Here is a 20045-nt window from a genome sequence, read left to right on the forward strand (position 1 = left end):
ACAGGAGGCTGTGATGTATAGCGCTATATACCACACACTGCTACATACTGTGCGAGAATATTATAACGCAGCGATTCACATGAAACCAGGAGACATGACGTTATTGTTTTGCTGATGGAGGGTTCAGTAATTCGGATTCTTTTCTTCCAGATAAGCCCGACCCCCCCGCGGGTCAGCCATGTGCTTCTGAAATGAAAGGCTCTGCCCTCACTTTGTCGTGGTATGGACCGACCTACGATGGCGGCAGCGTGGTGCAGTCCTACACGGTGGAGATCTGGGACTCGGTAGGGACGACCTGGTCGGACCTGTCGCAGTGCAGAAGCACCTCCTACAATGTGGAGAATTTACTGCACGACCGGGAGTACAAATTCCGGGTACGAGCCACCAACGTGCATGGAACCAGCGAGCCCAGCCAGGAGTCAGAACCGGTGACCTATAAAGAGAAGGTGGAAGGTGACCGCTCATGTTGTGTCGTCACTTCATGTCGTACTAGTGATATGTGACCCACGGGAAATGGATTGTGTCACCGGTTTATATGCCACGTACGCAGTCCACGTACATAGACCATCCTCATCTGCATGGAGGCTCATTGTCAGTATGATGGGGATCATTTGCTCTTCTCTTTTTTTGCAGAACATAAAGATGAAGCTGAGGTTTCGGATGACGGTGAGTTGTGAATATTGATACATGCAGTATCAGAGGCCGCGTGATGATGTCACTCCTGTATGATGTAGCCAAGATTGGTGGAGAAGTGATGTCACTCCCTTCTGTTCTGCAGAGGGCAAGGAGACGGAGCCAGAATACAGAGATGTCGTTATTAACACCACACAGAAGGTGGCCGACTTCTACGATGTGGAGGAGCGGCTGGGAACGTGAGTGTAAAACTGCTGAACATTGCCCTGGTGACTGCATCCAGGAGCAACCCCCTGCCCCATGTGCGAGCCCAACTCCAAAAGGGCTGGAAAAGTTACATAACACAAGAATGTGATGATCTGGAAACCTCTTCTCTCCATATTTTATCACACAAAACAGATCAGACGTTGGACGCTTTCCTCTTTCATTTGATGAATTACTTCCTTTAGGATCTGTTGGCAGCGACACATCTAGGAACAGTTGATCCTTAGCTGTGCCCCCCACTGTGCTCAGGCCGTGTCCCCCACTGTTCCCGAGCCAAGTCCTCCATTCTAGCTGCTCCAGTTCCCCAATTGTGCCCAGGCCATGTCCCCCATTGTTCCTGGGCTGCATCTTTCATTGTGCCCTGTCTGTGTCCTTCATTGTGCCCCATGCCATGTTCCTCATTGTGCCCCCATGCCATGACTCTCATTGTACCCCCATGCCCTGTTCCTTATTGTGTTCCCCTGCCATGCCCCTCTTTGTGCCCCCATGCCATGTCCCTCATTGTGTCTCCATGCCATGTTCCTCATTGTGCCCTCATGCCATGTTCCTCATTGTGCCCCCATGCCATGTTCCTTATTGTGTTCCCCTGCCATGCCCCTCTTTGTGCCCCCATGCCATGTCCCTCATTGTGTCTCCATGTCATGCCCCTCATTGTGCCCTCATGCCATGTTCCTCATTGTGCCCCCATGCCATGTTCCTTATTGTGTTCCCCTGCCATGCCCCTCTTTGTGCCCCCATGCCATTTCGCTCATTGTGCCCCCATGCCATGACTCTCATTGTGCCCCCATGCCATGTTCCTTATTGTGTTCCCATGCCATGCCCCTCATTGTGTCTCCATGCCATGCCCCTCATTGTGCCCTCATGCCATGTTCCTCATTGTGCCCCCATGCCATTTTCCTTATTGTGTTCCCATGCCATGCCCCTCATTGTGTCTCCATGCCATGCCCCTCATTGTGCCCTCATGCCATGTTCTTCATTGTGCCCTCATGCCATGTTCCTCATTGTGCCCCCATACCATTTTCCTTATTGTGTTCCCATGCCATGCCCCTCATTGTGTCTCCATGCCATGCCCCTCATTGTGCCCTCATGCCATGTTCTTCATTGTGCCCAGGCTGTTTTCCCAATTGTGGCCGGACCACGTGTGTCATTGTGTGGCTTCCCCTCTTTTTATCACAGTCTGTAAATATCAGGGAAGTGAGGAGACAATCGCTGAAGTTTTGGGAGAGGAACGTTGCCCCTTGTTGTCTGACGTCTGGTTCTTGCTGCCCCTCAGTTCGGGGTCTTTGCTGTATTTCTAGTTTCATACTGCTCCACATGTTTTCTATTGGTGGAAGGTCCGGCTGCAGGCGGATGATTCATCACTGGTCTCTTCTTCTGTGGAGCTGTGCTGTGTGGTGTTCGCAGGTTGGGGTTTTACCATTGCCCTGCTAAAATACAAAAAGTCTTCCCTGAAATAGACGCTGTCTGGATGGAGCAGATGCTGTTCTATCACCTCTACATAATGCTCAGTATTGATGGCGCCTTTCATGTGTCCCTGCTATAGGCACTAATGCTCCCTATACATCAGAGATGTGAACTGTGCGCTCTGAACAAGGTGGATGGTCCCTCCTCCTCCATAATAAGCTGGATGGTCCCTCCTCCTCAATAATAAGCTGGATAGTCCCCCTCCTAGATAATAAGCTGGATGGTCCTCCTCCTTGTTAATAAGCTGGATGGTCCCCCTCCTTGATAATAAGCTGGATATTCCCCCTCCTTGATAATAAGCTGGATAGTCCCCCTCCTTGATAATAAGCTGGATGGTCCCTCCTCCTCAATAATAAGCTGGATGGTCCCCCTCCTTGATAATAAGCTGGATAGTCCCCCTCCTTGATAATAAGCTGGATGGTCCCCCTCCTTGATAATAAGCTGGATAGTCCCCCTCCTTGATAATAAGCTGGATGGTCCCCCCTCCTCAATAATAAGCTGGATATTCCCCCTCCTTGATAATAAGCTGGATGGTCCCCCTCCTTGATAATAAGCTGGATGGTCCCCCTCCTCAATAATAAACTGGATATTCCCCCTCCTTGATAATAAGCTGGATGGTCCCTCTACTCATTAACAATTTGGATGTTCCTTCTCCTCGATAACGAGCAGAATGGGTCCTCTCCTTCTGAGTCCACAGGATAGATGTCCGAGGTTTCCATAAAGATTTTCACATTCTGATTCATCCGACCGCAGAACAGTTTTCCATTTTGCTTCAGTTCTTTATAAAGGAACTTTGTCCCAGAGAAGAAGACAGCATTTATTTCTGGATTGTTTTGATGTAGAGTTGATATACAAAATCTGTTAAAATCCCAGTTTTTTATCATGTAAAACAAACCTTCTAAGAAGAATCATTTCAGAACTTTTCCACCTTTAATGTCTCCCATAATCTATACAAATCCCGAGACAAACAAGCTGAAATCATTTTGAGGAGAAAATAAAGCTACAATAATGTGGTTGCATAAGTGTGCACATCCTTGTATAATTGGAGCTGTGGTTGTGTTCACAATCAGCCAATCACATTCACATAGTAGTCAGTGATCGGACACCGTCGTGTACATTGATTAACCCCTGAGAAACTGTCGCTGTTCTAGGAAGATTTTCCTGGCATTTTACGGTCTGTAAACAGCTGACAACCCAGGAAAGGATCTCATTGTGGAAAGTTGTCAGTCAGAAGAAGGGGATAAAAACATTTGGAAGACATTTGATCTACCTTGCACTCTGTGTAGACGTAATCAAGAAGTGGCTTAAATTTGGTACAGCAGGGACTTACCCATAAGGTGGCAAAGAGGCCGACAGCAACAGAAACGTAGCTGCAGGAATCTCTGGCCAGCACTGGTTGTATCCTGCATTGGGCAACAATCTCCCGTATTCTTCGTATGTACAACCTGTGGGGTTGAGGGATCAGATGGAAGTTTTTTCTTACGGAAAAGATCATCCAAGCCTGACGATGTTCTGTCAAAACCTCAATCACATCTGCCAGAAGCAGGTACTGACACCGCTCATCACCAGAAGATCACCATCCCCACAGTGAGGTATGGTGGGGGCAGCATTTTGCTTCAAGGCTATTTTACTGCAACTGGGGATTTAACGAAGGCGAACTGAATTATGAACAAAGCAAAAATCTGTCAATTTTACATCAGAACCTTCAGGTCTCTGCTAAAAAGCTGAAAATGAGGAGGAATTTCACCTTTGAATGGCAGCAACCCTAAGTAACCTTTAAATCATCAAAAGATGATTTTTATGTATATTTTTTATCACAAAATTAATAAAAACACATGACAAAAAAATAGTTAAGGGAGTGTCTGATAACAGGCTTACTAACTAACAGCAGAATAGTGAGTGCAGCTCTGGAGTATAGTACAGGATCTAACTCACGATCAGTTAAGGATCAGTAATGTAATGTATGTACACAGTGACTGCACCAGCAGAATAGTGAGTGCAGCTCTGGAGTATAATACAGAATGTAACTCAGGATCAGTAATGTAATGTATGTACACAGTGACTGCACCAGCAGAATAGTGAGTGCAGCTCTGAGGTATAATACAGAATGTAACTCTGGATCAGTAATGTAATGTATGTACACAGTGACTGCACCAGCAGAATAGTGAATGCAGCTCTGGGGTATAATATAGGATGTAACTCAGGATCAGTACAGGATCAGTAATGTAATGGATGTACACAGTGACTGCACCAGCAGACTAGTGAGTGCAGCTCTGGGGTATAATATAGGATGTTGTCATGATCCAGGCTGGATCTGACAGTTTAAATGGAAAAGTGACCTTTTTTTCCTTTGGCTTGGTGCCAAAGTGTGTTGTGATTGCCCCCGGTGGCCATTAGAATTATTACACGTGGTGTTTCATTCTAAGTTACCCGGTGGTGGTGAGTGGTATCGCACCTTAGTTTTAGGGTTAATGTGCACGCAATTACAAATCAGGTGTTAAGGTACTGTCACACTTAGCGATGCACCAGCGATCCCGACCAGCGATATGACGCGGTCAGGATCGCTGGTGCATCGCTAAGTGGTCGCTAGTGAGCTGCCACACAGGCAGATCTCACCAGCGACATCGCTGGGGACGGGGGTCGCTACTTACCTGTCAGACCAGGCGATCCTGCGTCCTCCCGCCCGGCTCCACGCGCCGCTCGTCGTCACAGCAGGAAGCGCCGCAGGAAGCTGACGACGAGAAACGGTCCAGCCTGTTCTCGCGCGACCAGCGATAAGCAGCGGGGGAGCGGGTCGTAGGTAAGTATCACACACAGCGATATCGCTAGCAATATCGCTATAACGTCACAAGTTATAGCGATATTGCTAGCGATATCTCTTAGTGTGACAGGCCCTTTTGGCTCTATAAAAGGGAGCCAGGTGGGTTTAATGACGGTTGGTGATATCGTGTGTTAGTCATTCACAAGGAAGCCTGGGTGAATGAAGGAGCTGAACATGAGTCCTGCGCAGCCCAGCCAGAGGGGACGAGTGGCAGCTAGGTGGTCTGCAAGAAGGGCTGGCATGGTGTGGTGGAGTCACAGTTTATGGTGTCGGCAGGAGGTGTTTGCATGGCTTGGTGGAGTGACAACTATGGAGAGAGTTGCACTCACCATGCTGGACCTGGTTGCTGAGAGCTGGACTCAAGCATGCTTGACTTTTTGGGCAGAAGCTGAACTCATCTTTGGGACTCTGTTACTGGACAGCTGCAATTGGTGGTGGACTCTGCTCCAAGGCTGCACTATGGTGATGGATCCGATTATGGTGATGGATCCGGGTGGAGGAGAAGATGCACACAGGTGGTGGGCTCTGTTGTTAGGAGCGTACGCAACAGAGCAAAGCTAAGTGGTGTTTCCCCTGTATTGTCATTTTCCCTCATGTGTGTTTAGTGCAGTGGTGGGATTAGTTTCCACACCGACCAATTCCCTAGTGAGGGTTTAGGTCAGGGCGAGCTAGGGTTTTTGGGTTCGCCTTGCGGTACTCGCTGCGTCCAGACACACGTGACCGTGACAGATGTAACTCAGGATCAGTACAGGATCAGTAATGTAATGTATGTACACAGTGACTGCACCAGCAGAATAGTGAGTGCAGCTCTGGAGTATAATACAGGATGTAACTCAGGATCAGTAATGTATGTACACAGTGACTGCACCAGCAGAATAGTGAGTGCAGCTCTGGGGTATAATACAGGAGGTACAGGATAGGTAATATAATGCATGTGTGTAGAGTAATATGTACACTGCTCAAAAAAAATAAAGGGAACACTAAAATACCACATCCTAGATATCTCTGAATGAAATATTCCAGTTACAAATTTTTATTCATTGCATAGTGGAATGTGTTCAGAACAATAAAATATAACAATGATCAATGTAAATCAAAATGAATATCCCATGTAGGTCTGGATTTGGAATGATACTCAAAATCAAAATGGAAAATCAAATTACAAGCTTATCTAACTTCAGTGGAAATGCCTCATGACAAGGAAATGATGCTCAGTATTGTGTGTGGCCTCCACGTGCCTGTTTGACCTCCCTATGACACCTGGGCATGCTCCTGATGAGGCAGTGGATGGTCTCCTGAGGGATCGCCTCCCAGACCTGTGCTAAAGCATCCGCCAACTCCCTGGACAGTGGTGCAACGTGACGTTGGTGGATGGAGTGAGACATGATGTCCCAGATGTGCTCAATCGGATTCAGGTCTGGGGAACGGGCGGGCCAGTGCATAGCTTCAATGCCTTCATTTTGCAGGAACTGTTGACACACTCCAGCCACATGAGGTCTGGCATTGTCCTGCATTAGGAGGAACCCAGGGCCAACCACACCAGCATATGGTCTCACAAGGAGTCTGAGGATCTCATCTTGGTACCTAATGGCAGTCGGGCTACCTCTGGCGAGCACATGGAGGGCTGTGTGGCCCTCCAAAGAAATGCCACCCCACACCATTACTGACCCACTGCCAAACCGGTCATGCTGAAGGATGTTGCAGGCAGCAAATCGCTCTCCACGGCGTCTCCAGACTCTGTCACATCTGTGCTCAGTGTGAACCTGCTTTCACCTGTGAAGAGCACAGGGCACCAGTGGCGAATTTGACAATCCTGGTGTTTTGTGACAAATGCCAAGCGTCCTGCATGGTGTTGGCCTGTGAGCACAACCCCCATCTGTGGACGTCGGGCACACAGACCATCCTCATGGAGTCAGTTTCTAACCATTTGTGCAGACACATGCACATTTGTGGCCTGCTGGAGGTCATTTTGTAGAGCTCTGGCAGTGAGCCTCCTGTTCCTCCTTGCACGAAGGAGGAGCTAACGGTCCTGCTGCTGGGTTGTTGCCCTCCTACGGCTCCCTTCATGTCTCCTGGTGTACTGGCCGGTGTACTGGCCTGTCTCCTGGTAGCGCCTCCAGCCTCTAGACACTGCGCTGACAGACACAGCAAACCTTCTTGCCACAGCTCGCATTGATGTGCCATCTTGGATGAGCTGCACTACCATGAGCCACTTGTGTGGGTTGTTGTAGAGTCCGTCTCATGCTACCACAAATGTGAAAGCACAACCAACATTCAAACGTGACCAAAACATCAGCCAGAAAGCATTGGTACTGAGATGTGGTCTGTGGTCCCCACCTGCAGAACCACTCCTTTATTGAGGGTGTCTTGATAATTGCCAATAATTTCTATCTGTTGTCTATTCCAGTTCCACAACAGCCTGTGAAATTGATTGTCAATCAGTGTTGCTTCCTAAGTGGACAGTTTGATTTCACAGAAGTTTGATTTACTTGGATTTATATTCTGTTGTTTAAGTGTTCCCTTTATTTTTTGAGCAGTGTATGTGACTTGAATTATGGTCTCATATCTTCATATCTGCTGTAGGGACCATTGAAGATGCGGATTTCTTTATAAGGGTGAGGTTCACACAATATTTTTTTGGACTTGGAAAAATATGACAATGTTTCAAATAGAGCATATGCTTCAAGAAATGCTAATTTTGATGTTTTTTCTTCCACAGTGTTTAGCAGACGTTTCAGTTGACATTGTTAAGTTTAGTGGGATTTTCTGCTGGAGGTTTTCAAAACTTCGGAGAAAAAACCTTAAGAAATTTGTAGCATGAACAGAAAAGTGGATTCTCCAGAGTCGGACTGGAAAAATATGGGTATTTTTTAGAAGGATTTTCCTGTGGATTCGCCACCTCTTTGTGATCCCAGCTTTGTTCTGTCTTCGCTTTGTCATTGTTTCCAGTCTGATTAGAGAACGGTATTAGACGTCGCACAGTGATCATAGGTTTCTGCAGTTTGTGGGGATGCAGCTTCACATTTTGGACTCCGGTGCTGGAAGTCCCCATTGCTGGTTGGTCTTTGCCGTCTTCCATGTATGTGGCAGCTGAGTGCTCTCGCTGGGGATTTGGTGACTTGGTAGACGGCCCTGGTAAAGTGTCAGCAGCCATCAGTGCATTGCTGGTGACCTGCAGATCCGTCTTGCCTTTGGCTCATAGGGGGATGGATGAAGTGCTGTGTTACAGCATCTGCAGGGGTTCCAGACGTGTCCTGGAATGCTGAGAGTTGTAGTTTTTCCACGATTGGGGTCACCAGCTACAGACCACTTTGTACATCTCTCTCTGTTCACACTCCTGTTATTGGTCACCCAGTTTTTCCAGCATCAGGGAAATGTATGGAAGGATGAGTGGATGTCGGTGCGCCATTTTGCAGGATCGGGGGTTTTGTCGCTGTCCTTTATTCTCCACCCTTCACATGATATTGCATTTTTGGGTTGCAAGGAGCCTCAGACGTCAGATTGTGTTTCTGTCCTCCCAGGGGGAAGTTCGGACAAGTGTTCCGCATCGTGGATAAGAAAACGAAAAAGGTTTGGGCCGGAAAGTTCCTGAAGGCTTATTCCGCCAAGGACAAGGAAAGCATCAGGCAGGAGATCGCCATCATGAACTGTCTGCACCACCCCAAACTGGTGCAATGTATAGACGCGTTCGAGTCCAAGAGCGACATGGTGATGGTGCTGGAATTGTAAGTAATGGCGGGAGGGTCAGAGGTATCAGGGGGCCGGGGTCACACCCGTATAACGATTGGTGAAAAATACGAATCCCCCTTTTTCTGTGGATGTATATGAGTCTCTGACCTCCTCTGTGCTGCTCTGGCAGGGTCTCTGGAAGGGGCTGTGCATGTACAGTGCCTTGCGAATGTATTTGGCCCCCTGGAACTTTTCAACCTTTTCCCACATATCATGCTTCAAACATAACGATAACAAATGTAAATTTTTGGTGAAGAATCAACAACAAGTGGGACACAAGTGTGAAGTTGATCGAAATTTATTGGTTATTTTAAATTTTTGTGGAAATTCAAAAACTGAAAAGTGGGGCGTGCAATATTATTTGGCCCCTGTAACTTAATACTTTGTTGCGCCACCTTTTGCTGCGATTACAGCTGCAGTCACTTGGGGTTTGTCTCTATCAGTTTTGTATATCGAGAGACTGAAATTCTCGCCCATTCTTCCTCGGCAAACAGCTCGAGCTCAGTGAGGCTGGATGGAGATCGTTTGTGAACAGCAGTTTTCAGCTCTTTCCACAGATTCTCGATTAGATTCAGGTCTGGACTGTGACTTGGCCATTCTAACACCTGGAGACGTTTATTTGTGAACCATTCCATTGTAGATTTTGCTTTATGTTTGGGATCATTGTCTTGATGGAAGACAAATCTCCATCCCAGTCTCAGGTCTTTTGCAGACTCAAACAGGTTTTCTTCAAGAATGGTCCTGTATTTGGCTACATCCACCTTCCCATCAATTTTATCCATCTTCCCTATCCCTGCTAAAGAAAAGCAGGCCCAAACCATGATGCTGCCACCACCATGTTTGACAGTGGGGATGGTGTGTTCAGGGTGATGAGCTGTGTTACCTTTACGCCAAATATATGCCAAAAAGTTTGATTTTGGTTTCATCTGACCAGAGCACCTTCTTCCACATGTTTGGTGTCTCCCAGGTGGCTTGTTGCAAACTTTAAACAACACTTTTTATGGATATCTTTGAGAAATGGCTTTCTTCTTGCCACTCTTCCATAAAGGCCAGATTTGTGCAGTGTATGACTGATTGTTGTCCTATGGTCAGACTGTCCCACCTCAGCTGTAGATCTCTGCAGTTCATCCAGAGTGATTATGGGCCTCTTGGCTGCATCTCTGATCAGTCTTCTCCTTGTTTGAGATGAAAGTTTAGAGGGACGGCCGGGTCTTGGTAGATTTGCAGTGGTATGATACTCCTTCCATTTCAATATGATTGCTTGCACAGAGCTCCTTGGGATGTTTAAAGTTTTGGAAATTATTTTGTATCCAAATCCGGTTTTAAACTTCTCCACAACAGTATCACGGATCTGCCTGTTGTGTTCCTTGGTTTTCATGATGATCTCTGTGCTTCAAACAGAACCCTGAGACTATCACAGAGCAGGTGCATTTATACGGAGACTTGATTACACACAGGTGGATTATATTTATCATCATTAGTCATTTGGGACAACATTGGATCATTCAGAGATCCACAATGAACTTCTGGAGTGAGTTTGCAGCACTGAAAGTAAAGGGGCTGAATAATATTGCACGCCCGACTTTTCAGTTTTTGCATTTCCACAAAAATTTAAAATAACCAATAAATTTCATTCAACTTCACAATTGTGTCCCACTTGTTGTTGACTCTTCACCAAAAATTTATATTTGGTATCTTAATGTTTGAAGCATGATATGTGGGAAAAGGTTGAAAAGTTCCAGGGGGCCAAATACTTTCACAAGGCACTGTATGAGTGGTGGATGTCTCTGACATCCTCTGTGCTGCTCTGACAGGGTCTATGACATCCTCTGTGCTGCTCTGGCAGGGTCTCTGGAGGGGGCTGTGTATGTATGAGTGGTGGCTGTCTCTGACATCCTCTGTGGTGCTCTGGAAGGGTCTCTGACACCCTGTGTGCTGCTCTGGCAGGGTCTTTGACATCCTGTGTGCTGCTCTGGCAGGGTCTCTGGAGGGGGCCTGTGTATGCATGAGTGGTGGCTGTCTCTGACATCCTCTGTGCTGCTCTGGCAGGGTCTTTGACATCCTGTGTGCTGCTCTGGAAGGGTCTCTGACACCCTGTGTGCTGCTCTGGCAGGGTCTCTGACATACTCTGTGTTGCTCTGGCAGGGTCTCTGGAGGGGGCCTGTGTATGCATGAGTGGTGGCTGTCTCTGACATCCTCTGTGCTGCTCTGGCAGGGTCTTTGACATCCTGTGTGCTGCTCTGGCAGGGTCTCTGACATACTCTGTGCTGCTCTGGCAGGGTCTCTGGATGGGCTGTGTATGTATGAGTGGTGGCTGTCTCTGACATCCTCTGTGCTGCTCTGGAAGGGTCTCTGACACCCTGTGTGCTGCTCTGGCAGGGTCTCTGGAGGGGAGCTGTGTATGTATGAGTGGTGGCTGTCTCTGACATCCTCTGTGCTGCTCTGGCAGGGTCTCTGACATACTCTGTGCTGCTCTGGCAGGGTCTCTGGACGGGGCTGTGTATGTATGAGTGGTGTCGGTCTCTGACATCCTCTGTGCTGCTCTGGCAGGGTCTATGACATCCTCTGTGCTGCTCTGGCATGGTCTATGACATCCTCTGTGCTGCTCTGGCAGGGTCTCTGACATCCTCTGTGCTGCTCTGGCAGGGTCTCTAACATCCTCTGTGCTGCTCTGGCAGGGTCTCTGGAGGGGGCTGTGTATGTATGATTGGTGGCTGTCTCTGACATCCTCTGTGCTGCTCTGGCAGGGCCTCTGACATCCTCTGTGCTGCTCTGGCAGAGTCTCTGACATCCTCTGTGCTGCTTTGGCAGGGTCTCTGACATCCTGTGTGCTGCTCTGGCAGAGTCTCTGACATACTCTGTGCTGCTCTAGCAGAGTCTCTGACATACTCTGTGCTGCTCTGGCAGGGTCTCTGGACGGAGCTGTGTATGTATGAGTGGTGGCTGTCTCTGACATCCTCTGCGCTGCTCTGGCAGGGTCTCTGACATCCTGTGTGATGCTCTGGCAGGGTCTCTGACATCCTCTGTGTTGCTCTAGCAGGGTCTCTGACATCCTCTGTGCTGCTCTAGCAGAGTCTCTGACATACTCTGTGCTGCTCTAGCAGAGTCTCTGACATACTCTGTGCTGCTCTGGCAGGGTCTCTGGACGGAGCTGTGTATGTATGAGTGGTGTCTGTCTCTGACATCCTCTGTGCTGCTCTGGCAGGGTCTCTAACATCCTCTGTGCTGCTCTGGCAGGGTCTCTGGAGGGGGCTGTGTATGTATGATTGGTGTCTGTCTCTGACATCCTCTGTGCTGCTCTGGCAGAGTCTCTGACATCCTCTGTGCTGCTCTGGCAGGGTCTCTGACATCCTGTGTTCTGCTCTGGCAGAGTCTCTGACATACTCTGTGCTGCTCTAGCAGAGTCTCTGACATACTCTGTGCTGCTCTAGCAGAGTCTCTGACATACTCTGTGCTGCTGTAGCAGAGTCTCTGACATCCTCTGTGCTGCTCTGGCAGAGTCTCTGACATCCTCTGTGCTGCTCTGGCAGAGTCTCTGACATCCTGTGTGATGCTCTGGCAGGGTCTCTGACATCCTCTGTGCTGCTCTAGCAGAGTCTCTGACATCCTCTGTGCTGCTCTGGCAGAGTCTCTGACATCCTCTGTGCTGTTCTGGCAGAGTCTCTGACATCCTCTGTGCTGCTCTAGCAGAGTCTCTGACATCCTCTGTGCTGCTCTGGCAGGGTCTCTGACATCCTCTGTGCTGCTCTAGCAGAGTCTCTGACATCCTCTGTGCTGCTCTGGCAGAGTCTCTGACATACTCTGTGCTGCTCTAGCAGAGTCTCTGACATCCTCTGTGCTGCTCTGGCAGAGTCTCTGACATACTCTGTGCTGCTCTAGCAGAGTCTCTGACATCCTCTGTGCTGCTCTGGCAGAGTCTCTGACATCCTGTGTGATGCTCTGGCAGGGTCTATGACATCCTCTGTGCTGCTCTGGCAGAGTCTCTGACATCCTCTGTGCTGCTCTGGCAGGGTCTCTGACATCCTCTGTGCTGCTCTGGCAGGGTCTCTGACATCCTCTGTGCTGCTCTGGCAGAGTCTCTGACATCCTCTGTGCTGCTCTGGCAGAGTCTCTGACATCCTCTGTGCTGCTCTGGCAGAGTCTCTGACATACTCTGTGCTGCTCTAGCAGAGTCTCTGACATCCTCTGTGCTGCTCTGGCAGAGTCTCTGACATCCTGTGTGATGCTCTGGCAGAGTCTCTGACATACTCTGTGCTGCTCTAGCAGAGTCTCTGACATCCTCTGTGCTGCTCTGGCAGAGTCTCTGACATCCTGTGTGATGCTCTGGCAGGGTCTATGACATCCTCTGTGCTGCTCTGGCAGAGTCTCTGACATCCTCTGTGCTGCTCTGGCAGGGTCTCTGACATCCTCTGTGCTGCTCTGGCAGGGTCTCTGACATCCTCTGTGCTGCTCTGGCAGAGTCTCTGACATCCTCTGTGCTGCTCTGGCAGAGTCTCTGACATCCTGTGTGATGCTCTGGCAGAGTCTCTGACATCCTGTGTGATGCTCTGGCAGAGTCTCTGACATACTCTGTGCTGCTCTGGCAGAGTCTCTGACATACTCTGTGCTGCTCTAGCAGAGTCTCTGACATCCTGTGTGATGCTCTGGCAGAGTCTCTGACATCCTGTGTGATGCTCTGGCAGGGTCTCTGACATACTCTGTGCTGCTCTGGCAGAGTCTCTGACATCCTCTGTGCTGCTCTGGCAGAGTCTCTGACATCCTCTGTGCTGCTCTGGCAGAGTCTCTGACATACTCTGTGCTGCTCTAGCAGAGTCTCTGACATCCTCTGTGCTGCTCTGGCAGAGTCTCTGACATCCTGTGTGATGCTCTGGCAGAGTCTCTGACATACTCTGTGCTGCTCTAGCAGAGTCTCTGACATACTCTGTGCTGCTCTGGCAGGGTCTCTGACATCCTCTGTGCTGCTCTGGCAGAGTCTCTGACATCCTCTGTGCTGCTCTGGCAGAGTCTCTGACATCCTGTGTGATGCTCTGGCAGAGTCTCTGACATCCTGTGTGATGCTCTGGCAGAGTCTCTGACATACTCTGTGCTGCTCTAGCAGAGTCTCTGACATACTCTGTGCTGCTCTAGCAGAGTCTCTGACATCCTCTGTGCTGCTCTGGCAGAGTCTCTGACATCCTCTGTGCTGCTCTGGCAGAGTCTCTGACATCCTGTGTGATGCTCTGGCAGAGTCTCTGACATACTCTGTGCTGCTCTAGCAGAGTCTCTGACATCCTGTGTGATGCTCTGGCAGAGTCTCTGACATCCTGTGTGATGCTCTGGCAGGGTCTCAGACATCCTCTGTGCTGCTCTAGCAGAGTCTCTGATATCCTGTGTGCTGTTCTGGCAGAGTCTCTGACATCCTGTGTGCTGCTCTGGCAGAGTCTCTGACATACTCTGTGCTGCTGTAGCAGAGTCTCTGACATCCTCTGTGCTGCTCTACCAGAGTCTCTGACATACTCTGTGCTGCTCTGGCAGGGTCTCTGACATACTCTGTGCTGCTCTGGCAGGGTCTCTGGAGGGGAGCTGTTTGAGAGGATCATCGATGAGGACTTTGAGTTGACAGAGAGAGAAGTCATCAAGTACATGAAGCAGATAGCGGAAGGCGTGGAGTTCATTCACAAGCAGGGCATCGTCCACCTGGACCTGAAACCCGAGAACATCATGTGCGTCAACAAGACCGGAACCAAGATCAAACTCATTGACTTTGGCCTGGCCCGGAGATTAGGTGTGTGTCCGCTCCTCTGTGCTGCTGTGGATAGTCACATTTCAGTTCGCTGCCCCCATTACGTTTTTTTGGCTTTGCGCCCCGCTCCCCTGCAGTATCTTGTCCCTATCTGCTGCCCTGTAATCTAATCGAGGTGCGATCTTGCTTTTGGCGCTGCGCTCGCTGCTCTGAAGCTCATTAAGGCTGTTATTATGGTTGGACATTCCTCCATAAGTGATGGGATTTGATTCCTGCCCTTTTTTGGTCCGTTCAGTGTCTCATGTAAACTTCATTTCAGACAATCTAGCCAAGCGGAGTTCTCTTTTAACTCTTTGGACGTCTTAGTTTCCACCAGGACAGCAGCTTAGTGGCATGTTCCACTTGGCTGTGGGGGGCTTTGTTTACATAAAGGTTGGGATGGTCATTCATGGCTGTTATGTCACCAACATAGAAGGACAAAGCTATAAAGGACCATCTGTCACTGAAAGAGCTGATACCAGGTTGTAGTCTCCTGTCCTACAGTCTCCTCCCCCAGTAATGGCTGATAACGGGGAGTAATAGATTGTAGTCTCCTGTCCTACAGTCTCCTCCCCAGTAATGGCTGATAACGGGGAGTAATAGATTGTAGTCTCCTGTCCTACAGTCTCCTCCCCAGTAATGGCTGATAACGGGGAGTAATAGATTGTAGTCTCCTGTCCTACAGTCTCCTCCCCAGTAGTGGCTGATAACAGGGAGTAATAGATTGTAGTCTCCTGTCCTACAGTCTCCTCCCCAGTAATGGCTGATAACGGGGAGTAATAGATTGTAGTCTCCTGTCCTACAGTCTCCTCCCCCAGTAATGGCTGATAACAGGGAGTAATAGATTGTAGTCTCCTGTCCTACAGTCTCCTCCCCAGTAATGGCTGATAATGGGGAGTAATAGATTGTAGTCTCCTGTCCTACAGTCTCCTCCCCAGTAATGGCTGATAACGGGGAGTAATAGATTGTAGTCTCCTGTCCTACAGTCTCCTTCCCCAGTAATGGCTGATAACGGGGAGTAATAGATTGTAGTCTCCTGTCCTACAGTCTCCTCCCCAGTAATGGCTGATAACAGGGAGTAATAGATTGTAGTCTCCTGTCCTACAGTCTCCTCCCCAGTAATGGCTGATAACGGGGAGTAATAGATTGTAGTGTCCTGTCCTACAGTCTCCTCCCCAGTAATGGCTGATAACGGGGAGTAATAGATTGTAGTCTCCTGTCCTACAGTCTCCTTCCCCAGTAATGGCTGATAACGGGGAGTAATAGATTGTAGTCTCCTGTCCTACAGTCTCCTCCCCAGTAATGGCTGATAATGGGGAGTAATAGATTGTAGTCTCCTGTCCTACAGTCTCCTCCCCAGTAATGGCTGATAATGGGGAGTAATAGATTGTAGTCTCCTGTCCTACAGTCTCCTCCCCAGTAATGGCTGATAACGGGGAGTAATAGATTGTAGTCTCCTGTCCTACAGTCTCCTTCCCCAGTAATGGCTGATAACGGGGAGTAATAGATTGTAGTCTCCTGTCCTACAGTCTCCTCCCCAGTAATGGCTGATAACAGGGAGTAATAGATTGTAGTCTCCTGTCCTACAGTCTCCTCCCCAGTAATGGCTGATAACGGGGAGTAATAGATTGTAGTCTCCTGTCCTACAGTCTCCTCCCCAGTAATGGCTGATAACAGGGAGTAATAGATTGTTGTCTCCTGTCCTACAGTCTCCTCCCCAGTAATGGCTGATAACAGGGAGTAATAGATTGTAGTCTCCTGTCCTACAGTCTCCTCCCCAGTAATGGCTGATAACGGGGAGTAATAGATTGTAGTCTCCTGTCCTACAGTCTCCTCCCCAGTAATGGCTGATAACGGGGAGTAATAGATTGTAGTCTCCTGTCCTACAGTCTCCTCCCCAGTAATGGCTGATAATGGGGAGTAATAGATTGTAGTCTCCTGTCCTACAGTCTCCTCCCCAGTAATGGCTGATAATGGGGAGTAATAGATTGTAGTCTCCTGTCCTACAGTCTCCTCCCCAGTAATGGCTGATAACAGGGAGTAATAGATTGTAGTCTCCTGTCCTACAGTCTCCTCCAGTAATGGCTGATAACGGGGAGTAATAGATTGTAGTCTCCTGTCCTACAGTCTCCTCCCCAGTAATGGCTGATAACGGGGAGTAATAGATTGTAGTCTCCTGTCCTACAGTCTCCTCCCCAGTAATGGCTGATAACGGGGAGTAATAGATTGTAGTCTCCTGTCCTACAGTCTCCTCCCCAGTAATGGCTGATAACGGGGAGTAATAGATTGTAGTCTCCTGTCCTACAGTCGGCTCTCAACAGTACTGGCTGATATCAGAAAGAAGTAGATTGACATGTTAGCGCCCCTGTGTACGGCATGTCATGGCTGTATGTGCCAGTGATAGGCACATCTTTATTTATTTGTGATCTTTTCTTATGTTGCAGAAAACACACCGAATCTTAAAGTGTTATTCGGGACCCCTGAATTTGTAGCCCCTGAAGTGATCAACTATGAGCCCATCGGATACGCCACGGACATGTGGAGCATTGGAGTCATCTGTTACATTCTGTAAGTCGGAATCTTCCTGGCTGTGTGGGGATTAATCTGGCCCCTCAGGTCTAGAGCTTTTCTGATGTGTACATCGATATCCGCTATGGTGTGAGCTTCTCACTACCATTCAAAGTACCCTCAGGGGTTAACTAGCGAATATAGCCTGGAGGGGTCCCCATATATTAAAACATAACCTTTAATCAATTATTAAAAAGACAAATATCACAAACAAACCAAATAAAGTGCTCGTGCAAAGCAGTGCTCATTAAAAAATGGTTTGGTCTCACCACTGTTGACGGACAAAAGATCCCGGCCTCTTCCCGGAAATACCTTGCCGAGAGATGGATCCAAACAAGGGAAAGGGGAATATATATGGGGAGAGAGACAGAAACGGTATGTAGTAATCTCCTGACTCATTTTGACAGTGACATGGGCAGTCACTTTCTCTGACCTGGCACCTTGCCACTGCAGGGCCTGCTTTGACTTACGGACAGGATTAGTTTTTTCTTACGTCCCAAATCTTTATATAAACTCCCCTGGTGAATCCCCACCATTGGGGAAGAAACGCGTAGGGAGTATTCGGCCCCATATCATTGGGGGTATCACTATAGGGTCCACTTGGGGCCTGTCCTTGTTAGGACAGGAGCAATACTGGGGCATGACAGGGAGTCTAGGAAATTCTTACATACTGCTTATGTCTCTCTCCCCATACTGTATATATTCCCCTTTCCCTTGTTTGGATCCATCTCCCGGCAAGGTATTTCCGGGAGGAGGTCGGGATCTTTTGTCCATCAACAGCGGTGAGACCAAACCATTTTTTAATGAGCACTGGTTTGCACGAGCAGTTTATTTGGTTTGTTTGTGATATTTGTCTTTTTCATAATTGATTAAAGGTTATGTTTTAATATTTGGGGACCCCTCCAGGCTGTATATATCTGATGTGTACATCCCTGGACTGAGGGGCTGTTGCACTGACGGGTGCATGTAGGACCTTCCCTGCCGGGTGTGTCGCCACCACTGTGCTGATCTCTGGTCAGTTCACATTCTATGTAACAAGTAATTTCCACTCTCAGAACTGACCCGGACTGCTATAGTTAGTAGGGAACAACGAGTGACGGAGAAGCGGTGGTGATGGACCTTCCTGCCGCCCACCAACTGCTGCCTACTAAAAACGAGAGGGGCTCAGGCAGGTCTGTACCTGTGTTGTTACAGATCATGGAGGCGACTAACGTGGTAACTCCTCATTCGTATGGGTCACCCCCTCAGTGCCCTGATTATGCCAACCCACAACTGGTAACAGTGGCAGAACCTTAGGCAGACACTCGCTCAGAGACTCGCACTCGCTCGCTAGCACAGACATTTACACTTGCTCACTCGGGAACTCGCTCGCACAAACACTTGCACTCTCTTGCTCGGACACCCGCTCACGCAGATTCTCACACTCATTCGCTCAGCCACTCACTTGCTCAAAGACTCGGCCTCCTTGCTCAGACACTCGCATTTCCTCACTCTGACACTTGCTCTTTCACACCCTCGCTCGCTCAGACACTCGCACTTACTCTCAGACACTCGATCTCTCACAAGCTCGCTCAGACACTCACACTCGCTCAGTCACTCGCACTTACTCTCAGACACTCGATCTCACACTCACTTGCTCAGACACTCAAACTTAAGGCCCCGTCACAGTAAGCGACTTACCAGCGATCCCGACAACGATATCAACATGTCAGGATCGCTGGTGAATCGCTATGTGATCGCTGGTGAAGCTGTCACACAGACAGCTTCACCAGCGATTAGCACAGCGACGCCGCGCGTGCGGCATCGCTGTGTTCAGCGCTGATTCATGTCAAAAATAGAATTAAAATAAAAAATATTCTCACCTTCAGACGTCCCGCGCAGCATTCCCGCCTCTCTCCACGCTCCCGGTCCCAGTAATCCTTTGCGAGAATTACCGCGATGACGTCCGTTCTCGCTGGATCGCGAAGATCACTGGGACCGGAGCGTGGAGAGAGGCGGGAATGCTGCGCGGGACGTCGGAAGGTGAGAATAGTAATATTTTTTTTTTTTAGTATTTTATTGCTGATCGCTGGTCTCCCGCCTGTCACACGCAGCTATGCGTGCTGGCCAGCGGGAGATCAGCGACGAAAGAAATGTCCAGAGGTTTCCAAGAGCGATACCGGCAGGGGGGCCGGTCGCTGATCGCTGTCACACATAGCGATCTTGCTGGTGAGATCGCTGTTGTGTCACAAAACTTGTGAGTCAGCAGCGATCTCGCTAGCGAGATCGCTATGTGTGACGGGGCCTTTACTCTCTCAGACACTCGCTCTCTCACACGCTCGCTCAGACACTTGCACTTACTCTCACACACTTGCTTGCTCAGACACTCGCTCTCTCATGCACTCACTCAGACACTCACACTTAAGGCCCCGTCACAAGTTTTGTGACACAACAGCGATCTCACCAGCGAGATCGCTATGTGTGACAGCGATCAGCGACCGACCCCCCCCCCCTGCCGGTATCGCTGATCGCTCTTGGAAACCTCTGGACATTTCTTTTGTCGCTGATCTCCCGCTGGCCAGCACGCATCGCTGCGTGTGACAGGCGGGAGACCAGCGATCAAATAATAAAAAAAAAAAAAAAAAAAATATTACTATTCTCACCTTCCGACGTCCCGCGCAGCATTCACGCCTCTCTCCACACTCCGGTCCCAGTAATCCTTTGCAAGAATGACCGCGAGACTTCGCGATCCAGCGAGAACGGACGTCATCGCGGTAATTCTCGCAAAGGATCACTGGGACCAGAGCGTGGAGAGAGGCGGGAATG

The 20045-nt window shown here is 49.0% G+C and overlaps 1 protein-coding gene across 4 annotated transcripts in view; it reads left to right on the forward strand.

The window, feature by feature from the left end:
- The window catches only part of MYLK (myosin light chain kinase), a 196699-nt gene that overhangs the window by 148620 nt on the left and 28034 nt on the right, over positions 1-20045 (forward strand). For all 4 annotated transcript variants that reach the window (XM_073545258.1, XM_073545255.1, XM_073545256.1 and 1 more), the window contains 6 exons: positions 151-453; positions 634-666; positions 779-872; positions 8704-8907; positions 14458-14675; positions 17117-17240. In XM_073545258.1, coding sequence (XP_073401359.1) covers positions 151-453; positions 634-666; positions 779-872; positions 8704-8907; positions 14458-14675; positions 17117-17240 — 976 coding nt within the window. The remainder of the gene's footprint in view (positions 1-150; positions 454-633; positions 667-778; positions 873-8703; positions 8908-14457; positions 14676-17116; positions 17241-20045) is intronic.

Source organism: Dendrobates tinctorius, unplaced genomic scaffold (assembly GCF_039654945.1).
Source record: "Dendrobates tinctorius isolate UK_male_01 unplaced genomic scaffold, ASM3965494v1 ptg000143l, whole genome shotgun sequence".
NCBI lineage: Eukaryota > Metazoa > Chordata > Amphibia > Anura > Dendrobatidae > Dendrobates > Dendrobates tinctorius.